The sequence below is a fragment of the Charadrius vociferus genome, unplaced genomic scaffold (assembly GCF_000708025.1).
Source record: "Charadrius vociferus isolate BGI_N301 unplaced genomic scaffold, ASM70802v2 scaffold819, whole genome shotgun sequence".
NCBI classification, from domain to species: domain Eukaryota; kingdom Metazoa; phylum Chordata; class Aves; order Charadriiformes; family Charadriidae; genus Charadrius; species Charadrius vociferus.
Window position 1 is genome coordinate 164404 of NW_009650062.1, and position 8914 is coordinate 173317.

Below are 8914 nucleotides of genomic sequence, written 5' to 3' on the forward strand. Positions count from 1 at the left end.
CATCAGGGGGTTTGATCAACCCTCGTTAGAGCAGAATTAATATCCCCCTGTGCAGGGTAGGGGTTGAATGGAGTCTGGCTGCCCTTAGCAATGCGATGGAGCTCTGCAGCCCCGGGAGCCGCAGTGTCAGGAGCACCGTGCTAAGCCGGGGAGCCCTAAAAACCGGGGAGAGCTGGCTCGGCACACAGCCCTGCGGCTACTGCACAGCCCTGTGGCTGCCGCACGCCCCGGCCATGGAGGCTGCTAACACCGCCAAGCTGTCCTGGGAGCTCTTGTGGGGGTGCTGGTGAAGGATTTGTATCGTAGCTCGTGCGTTTTAACTCTTATCTCTTTCCTTTGACACCAACCAGAAAAGAAATGAAATTGTGGTGCTCCTATATTTTAATTAGTCCGTTAGCATTGCTAAATAAAATAAATCTTGCAGGCAGAGGCGCTTGCTGAAGCGCGAACTTTCATTTCTCGTTCTTGGCCGGGGCTGCGCAAAATTATTTCTCCTGCCCTCCGAGGAGGCAATTTTAAACTGCTTCTCATCGCCCGACCCCGGCTCCTTCTGCAGGACTCGCTCCCTCTGCCGCCGGGGGGGGCGGGGGGCTGCGCCTGGGCTGGGGACGTGGCACGGAGCGAGGGCGAAGGTTTGGGAAGAGGATCCAGGAGGGGAGGGAAGAGGGGAGCCGGCAGGTAATTAATGGGGTGGGATGATAGATGGTAGGAAAAGGATATTTAGACTCAGGAGGGGGATCAGCTGATTTAAAATTAAGCCTTGTCTCTCTTTCCAGGTGAATTGAAATTAAAGTGAACAGCGCGGGGAGCTGGAATAGGAACCTGGGGAGACCCATGAGTCAGCACCTTGCAGGATTGGGGGTACGGTGTGTGTCCTCCCCCCGGGGTGGCTGTAACAGCCTCCAAAGGACAACAGGACACTCCATCCAAAAAGGATGCTGAGCCTGCAGCAGGATCCGTCCTGCTCAAGGGAAGGCAGTGCAAAACCTGGACCATCTCCCACCAGCGTCGAGGCCAGAACCAGCCCTGACGGGCTCTCCTGTCCCAGTCCAAAGCCTCCCCAATTTCGCCTCTCCACGCGGGGGGGGCGGGGGGCTGCGCCTGGGCTGGGGACGTGGCACGGAGCGAGGGCGAAGGTTTGGGAAGAGGATCCAGGAGGGGAGGGAAGAGGGGAGCCGGCAGGTAATTAATGGGGTGGGATGATAGATGGTAGGAAAAGGATATTTAGACTCAGGAGGGGGATCAGCTGATTTAAAATTAAGCCTTGTCTCTCTTTCCAGGTGAATTGAAATTAAAGTGAACAGCGCGGGGAGCTGGAATAGGAACCTGGGGAGACCCATGAGTCAGCACCTTGCAGGATTGGGGGTACGGTGTGTGTCCCCCCCCGGGGTGGCTGTAACAGCCTCCAAAGGACAACAGGACACTCCATCCAAAAAGGATGCTGAGCCTGCAGCAGGATCCGTCCTGCTCAAGGGAAGGCAGTGCAAAACCTGGACCAGCTCCCACCAGCGTCGAGGCCAGAACCAGCCCTGACGGGCTCTCCTGTCCCAGTCCAAAGCCTCCCCAATTTCGCCTCTCCACGCAGGGAGCAGAGCCCAGGAGAGGTGTCTCAGGGACGTGGTGCTGGGGACACGGCTGTGATGGGGCACAAACCTGGATGGGGACAGGGGCTGCACCGCCCTGGTGGGACGCAGGGGCAGGAGCTGGAGAGACAGCCCTCCGCCATCAGATATCACAAAGCCTGGGCAACAAACGCCGGTAATTAGACTCACCCAGAAGTAATTATATTTTTTCCACTCCACTGAACTCTAAAAAGTAATTAATAGGGGATAGAAGTTGACTTGGGGGGGGGGGTTAAAAGTTTGGAGACAGCAGCACAGAGGGCGGTTCATCCTCCCATGAGCTGCGACGGCAAACTTGGATGACGACACCGTGTCCCCAACATGACACAAAGCGCAGAACCTCCCCCCCATTTCACAGGTGGGGAAACTGAGGCACAGCAGGGGGCTGATTGCCCAAAGCCCCTCATGAGGCCAAACCCCCCCCCCTTTTTTTTTAATTTGTCATGTTAAACTAAGGACCACCAGGTCTGTCTCTCGGAGAAAACAGCAAAAGGCACACACAAAAATAAAGCAAAAGTCCAAATGGCTGAGAAAAACAACTCCAGGTTAAGGAAGCGATTTCTTGAGACACTGTTTGGAGTTTTATTGGCAACAAGGCTCTGCCTTTCACATGCTCGGCCCCGGCCTCGCGGCCCACTGCCTTTTCCCCACCGGGAACAGCAACAGAAAGCGGAGGAATCGGGAACCTCTGCACCCTGCCGCGCCAGCCCACATCGCCCCACGCCCTTAAAACCTTCACGATTGGTTTGATTTTTGATTTAAAAGCAGAGGGGGGGGCGAGGCCAGCCCGGTCCTTGCTGGCCCTGCGGGAGAAGCCCCGGGAGGACGTGGCCGCAGGGCTGGGCAGCGCTGGGGGCAGCCAACGCCGGACTGGGGATTGTTCCTCCCCAGCAGCACCGGCACGGCTCTGCAGCACTCGGAGGGACACACGATGAGCGCGGATACCCTGTTTCCTCGACACAGCTCTCCCCTGCTTCCCGCTGGCAGCTCCCATCTCCCTTTAAACGCCCAAATCCTCTTTGCAGGGGAAGCCTCGAGATACGTATTTCTATCGCATCTCTTCCTGGCAGATCCAACACTGCAAAAAACACGTTAGGGCAGAAATCCCTGCGGCTCCGAAATGGCCCCCCCGCACCTCCGGAGGGGTTCAAAGCCCTACGCCGCCGTACCCAAGCATCCTTCCCTGGTGTGGAGAGGATGGGGAGAACAAGGGGTGCACGTTATAAATATAAAATCATTATCTGCTACAAACAGAAGACGTATATTGTACATCTTTGACCCATATACACAAGAACACAATATACACAGAACGCCTCGGAGGAGCGGGGGCTTCGCGAGGGGGTTTTGGGAGATGCCGCTCCACTGCCAGCCCCCTCCCCCCCGCGCCTCCCCTCCGCGCTGGAGGGGGCTGTACTGACAGCACATCAGTCACCAAAAGTCCCGTCAAGCCGGCACGCATCATTCGAACCACGCGTGGATGGAGCTGCGTCCTCCCCGCCGGGCTCGGGAGAGGAGGGAGAGAAGGAGAGAGGGCAGGCGCGAGGGGCTCTCTCGCAAACCCACAAAGTGCTTGGGGTCTCCGGACCCTGGGAGCGAAGCGAGGCCCTGAGAGAAACTTCTTGCCCTGCTGCACTCGGGGGAAGGATTTTCCGGCCAGGCGGGTCTCTGATAAGGCATTTTCATCCGGGAGTTGGAGTGAACAGTGGCGGAAGGGAGCAGACGCGGCAGCGCAGGTGGTGGGAGGTTAACACAAGGCAGCGAAGCCAAGGTGGTCCCAGTGGGACAAGCCCAGGGCAGGGGATGGAGAGGACAGGAGGGCTTCGTCCTCGGCTCAGTTTATCTGTAAAGCTGCCCCCCATGTGCTCCCCCAGCCCCTTCACGCCTCTCTCCCTGGCTCGAGCCACCGGCGCGGCGTGAAATACTGACGGTGGTTGGAGTGGCACATCCAGGCGTATGGAGTGGCAGACAGGCACACGTTAAAAGAGTTAAGACAAGAGTCGATGTGAGCTTTGTACAGCGAGGAGCAGCTCCCAGCCGGAGTGTCCGAGGACTTGGGACGACAAAAATGCCACAGTGATCAGATCGGGCCAGGACGAGGAGGTGGGCACGGGGGAGAGGAGGGAGTCGAGTCCTGGCACCTATCGGCGGTAATGATTGGGGGCGTCTGCAAACATGTACTTGAGTCTGTAGGCTTCAGCGAGCAGGAGTCCGATTTCTTCGTTACCCCAGTGTATCGTGGGCAGGTTTTGTAACAACATCAGAAGGCCCTGAAAGAGGGGAAGGTGCTTAATTTGGGGCGGTTGAAGGTGGAGTACAGATCCAAAGCAGGCTCGGGGCCAGCATGACCAGAGGCAGCAGCACTCGCTAACTTTCGCTCACGGCGCTCGCAGCTCTGGAAAGCTCAGAGACAGCATTAAGATGTGCTCGTGCGTAGATGTGAATCAGTGGAGCACCTGAGATGCCTCCACACCTCTTGAGATCAAGGGTGCTACCATAGTTACAGCCGGACACCAGAAGGCAAACACAAAGGGACTTACCGTGATCAAAGCTCAAGCCCAGGGAAGAGCTGGCATTTGATGTTAGCACCCTCCAGCAGCCCAGTTCTCTGTCCTGAGCGCTGAGGCTCAGAAGTTACTTTTAGGCAAAGATCCTGAGACTCTTTGAGCCAGCTTTGAGACACTGCTTGACTGTGTCCATGCCAGAATCCCAACCAGAGCAATTCCCTCCCCTCTACCCCCAGGGAATTATTCCCAATCCCAAGGACTTACTTGGAAGTCTTCCTCATCTAGGATCTCCTTTCGCCACTTGATCAAGAAGGCGGCGCAGACGTACAGGTGGAAATGTGAGAATCCTTCTGGCTCCGACTGCGGACAACAAAACTCCAGGTCAGCTCCTGCAGCTCGGCTGGAGCACGACTTCCCTGCTCACAGATGTCCTACCGGGCCACCCATCACCCAACTGGCTACAAATGTCCCAGGGCCACACTGCTTTGCTTCCTTCATCTCCTCAGCTGCAGGAGGGTGCCAGAAGACCTCCATCCCCCCATCTACAGGGAACTGGCCCCACGGTGACCCGCCAAGCTGGTGGGACCTTGCGTACCTGGTAGGTGTCCCAGAGACGGATGGTGCAGCGAAGAGGCAGCTCCCTCATAAGCAGATTGTTCATCCAGCGAAAGGCAAACTGCAGGTATTCGACCTCGTACCTCCTAAAGTGATTATGTACCTGTTCTGAAACAGCACATTTCACTTACATACCTGGAGACCACGGTGCCCCAAGCTCCCGCACGTGGCACTGCCCCCAACACACCGGCTTTCACACTCTTTCAGGCTGTGACCTTGTTCTCCAAAATGCCTCCACTCCTCACCCTGTCCTACCTGGCCAGAAAAATCCCATCCCCAGGGCTTTCTGGCAGACCCTACCCTGCCCTGCTTCCATACGTGTTGCAGGCAAGCGTCTACCCCTGCCCTGAGGGTACTACGTGCAAATGGGACCTCTCACTGTTGTGAGGAAAGAGCCTCCAACCTGCTCAGATGCCCTTGTCACCTACCATCGATCCGGCTGACTAGCTCCTCCAGGGCTTTGACTTTCTTCTGGATCCCCGGCTGTGCAAAAGTGTAGTTATCCTGTAGGGAGAGGCCACGAGTCAGAAGCAGTTGCTCTAACAACAGCTAGAAATGATCAAAAACAGATCCACAGCTTCACAGGGAGCCAAGATCACCATGAGCCACAGAGACATGGCTCTTGAGCACCGGGATCTGCCCGCTGTGAAGTCCCTAGTCAGGACAGCGCCGGCTGGAAAGCTGCAGCATCTTATTTCCTCAGGATTTTACCCCCAGATTTAGCTCAGTGAAGCAGCAAAACCTCCCTGATGCCAGGACATGCAGAGCACTCACCCAAACACAGAGAGAAGACGACTGCACTGCTGCCCCAGCAAGGGGAGGGAAACCTCTGTGGCCCCAGAGGAGGCTCACCTGTATCCCGTCCAGCAGTTTGCTCATGCACCAGAAGCTGTCGGCTTCGATGCTCCGTAAAACATCCTGCGACAGGTTCGTCACGTCAAAGTTCTCCACGTCCTCCTCTGCAAAACAGAGAGGGAAGAGCATCAGGAGGACAGGGGACACCCAGGAGGCTCATGTGACACACCAAGAGGCTTTATCAAGCCAAGGCAGGGCAAGAGGCACCGCGAGGCTCTGCATGACGTGAGTGGTCTGGCTGGCACAGAGCGCAGCCCCCATGCACTGACCTACTTCTCCAACCCAGGTGAAGGGTTGAAGGACCCCAAAAGACTCAGCAGCCACGATGTGAACCCAGCCCAGCTCCCCAGGGGACCGCAGGATGGATCCTACAGCTCTGCCACTGTTGTCACCCCGCTGGGGTGAGGGATGTGCGGGGACAAATCCCCAGGAATGTGGGACCCCTCTTGCTGGAGCCCATCCTGCCCTGGGTGACAGCAGGTCTCTGCCAGCTGGTGGCACCATAGGGAGAACCTGAAGAGGTGAATCCCTCACTGCAGCCAGAAACCAGGGAAGAAGATGCTGCCCTTGGCCTGGGGTAGCACAAGGGAACTCAGTTCCCATGCCCAGTAGGATTCATCGGCATCATCCCAGGACTGAAGCACAACAGAGGCACTCAAAAAGCAGCTGCCAACTTTGAGGACCCATGAGGAAGAACTGCCAAAGCCTCAGAAACCTCTACAAGAGAGCAGAACCCTCAGGCACAGTTGCAAGGACCCAAAAGTGCACAAACATCTTCCTGGAGGAAAAAGACTCAGTTAAATCCAGCACGGAGCCTGACGGCAGGGCAACACGGCCGAGAGACTGCTCAGCTTCGTAGAGCTTCTCCTCCTCCTCGAGCCTGGCTGGCAGGAGAGCTCCAGCAAACAGAAACAACCCCGTGCACAGAAGAGCCTTGAAAAAGATTTGTTTCTCAAACCCGGTGAACTGTGGATCTGAGAGCACAAGGGGTAGCGGCAGCTCTGTCCCCAAAGGGTACTCACAGAGTGCAAAAGGCTGCCCTTGCTTTTAAAGGGGCTTAGGGACCCCCAGGAAGGGCAGAGGACTCGCAGGTGGCACGGCGGTGATGCTGGCTGTGTTTGGAGCGGAGATCGCCTGCTCCAGGCCAGGCTCACCTTAACCCAGAGGCTGTAGAGGGCAACAGGCACGGGAAGACAGTGGAAGCTGGGCAGGAGACGCTCAGGAGACACAGGTCTGGCCCTCCTGGCTTGGCTGACCCAGCAGCTCCCTCCCTTTCCTTCTCAGGAGGAGAGAGCCCGTCACGCTGCTGTCATGCCGCTAAATCACATCAACAGATGCCAGGGCTAAACTGGCCCATTTCCAAACCCAGAGGCTCAGAAATCCTAACGAGCGTCTTTGATCTTCCTTGGAAAAGAGCAAGAGAGGAACAGGACGGGGCTCGGGGCTGGAGCCGGGCCACCCTCTTGGCTGAGATGTGCCGCAGGGCAGCTGTCGCAGGCTGGCAGCGCTCCGAAAACCAACGTGAACAGATCCTGACCGCAGGAGGATGGAAAGTGCAGAGCCAGTGACTCCAACACTGCTCCCACCTCTGCCCCTTCTCTGCGCCAGAGCTCAGCTCCAGAGCAAACTGTCACCGGGAGCTTTAGGGACACGCAAGGGCTTTACCCTGCGTTAATCTGGCAATCTTGTACTGCAGAAAGAGCAGCAAAGCTGTTTTCCAGCTGCAGATCGTCATCAAAAACTATCACTCTTCTGCTGGCTTCTCTGCAGCCACTCTCAAATGTTCCAGGTGATGAGAAAGGCAAAATCTTTCATACCTATCCCCTTCCCTCAGTAACATCCCCCACAGAGGATGGGGGGGCAAAGGAGTGGGACGAGGCCACACGCGCACGGTCAGGAGTGGTGGAAGAGGCAGGCTCGGCCACCCAGGAATGAGCCTCGTGCAGAAGACCTCCCCACGCAGCTCCAGGCATGAGGACCACGATGGAGAAGGGGATGTGGTGACCTGCCCAGGTGATGGGGAACACTTTGCTGGGGACAAGAGGAGCAACCCTGCCAGCACCCCGGTGTCAAAGCAGAGCAGCGGTAGGAGATCCCCAGCATGAGCCAACACGCATTGCAAGAAGCTTTGAAAAAACCCAGGTCTCTGGAGTGTGTGGCTCAGCACAAACATCTGCTCAGCGGCACCATTAAAGAGGCTCCATGGAAAGGAGTGAGATACTCAACATATGGCTCCGACAGGGACTGAAAAGGAGCCGGCGGCACGGTGACAGCCGCCTGCGGCTGGGCTGGGGGCAGCCAGGACACCGCTGCCAGTGTCGCAGCGTGCCCAAGGGCAGCTGGGGCTCGGGGAAGGCAAAGCTCCCGAGTGACATTTCGACAGGACTCAGGGCGGACACAGGAGAAGGAGCATCACAGTCCCACTCGAACCCCCGCTTCAAATGCCAGGCAGGGCACAGCTCGGAGCAGATCAGAGGAGTCAGGCTCCAGCATCAAAAAAAACCTGCTGTCAGGGAGCTTTTATCACTCCCCATATTCTGGCAGGTGGGGCTCAGTGCAGGACTAGACGCCTGGAGAACAGTTAAACCCCGTCTCAACTCACAGCTCAGCACAGTAACGGGCGAATCTGCACCGCGTGCAGTGAGCGACAGGTCCAGGGAAAAACCGGAGTTCAGAACAAGGCTGATGGTACAGCCCGAGCTGGGGCAGCCACGGTAACACCCAGGTACAAGGCTCCCTTTCCCTTCATTCAAGCTCCACTTCTGCTCCTGCTTACAGAGAAAAAGTCTGAATTTAACCGTCATTAGGATGTAGTAATAAAGCCAGTTAGGAATGAGCAAGATCAGTACCTCCTATGGCACTGCTCCCCTCTACAGACCTGGTGAAATGCAAAACAGGTCCCAAAGCCAGGACAACCCCTTTTCAAGGTCTTGAATGAGGGATGGAAGTGGTGTCACACACTGGGAGAGGGCGCAGGGGCCAGCGCTGACACTACCCGGGGGTGCTGAGCTCACTTCTGAGCTCTGTTATTGCTATTTTATATGCTACCACAAGCCATGAGAGCCGGGAGTGACCCAGTGCAGCAGGAGGGGCTGTGGGACCTGAACTGGGAGACAGTTTTAGCAGGACTATCAGCTCAGCACCCCTGTGCTCTCTCTGACCAGCGGGAAAAAAGGGCATATGGTTTCCTCCGGCCGAGGTGTCATCCCTGCCCCAATTCCCCGGATGCCAGGCTGCCCCTCTCCATCCTCACCGCTCGAACTCTGTCTCCCCAGCGGCACTGGCAGGCCGCGCCCATCCCGTCCGCAGGGCGGCAGG

At 57.0% G+C, this 8914-nt stretch overlaps 1 protein-coding gene across 1 annotated transcript in view; it reads right to left on the reverse strand.

Moving 5' to 3' along the window:
• Positions 1-3502: 3502 nt before the first annotated feature.
• TBC1D22B (TBC1 domain family, member 22B) overlaps positions 3503-8914 on the reverse strand; it is a 23414-nt gene continuing 18002 nt past the window's right edge. Inside the window, exons 9-13 of the mRNA XM_009891736.1 lie at positions 5594-5700; positions 5170-5245; positions 4722-4849; positions 4391-4486; positions 3503-3889 (exon numbers count right to left, since the gene is read on the reverse strand). Coding sequence (XP_009890038.1) covers positions 3761-3889; positions 4391-4486; positions 4722-4849; positions 5170-5245; positions 5594-5700 — 536 coding nt within the window. The 3' untranslated portion in view covers positions 3503-3760. The remainder of the gene's footprint in view (positions 3890-4390; positions 4487-4721; positions 4850-5169; positions 5246-5593; positions 5701-8914) is intronic.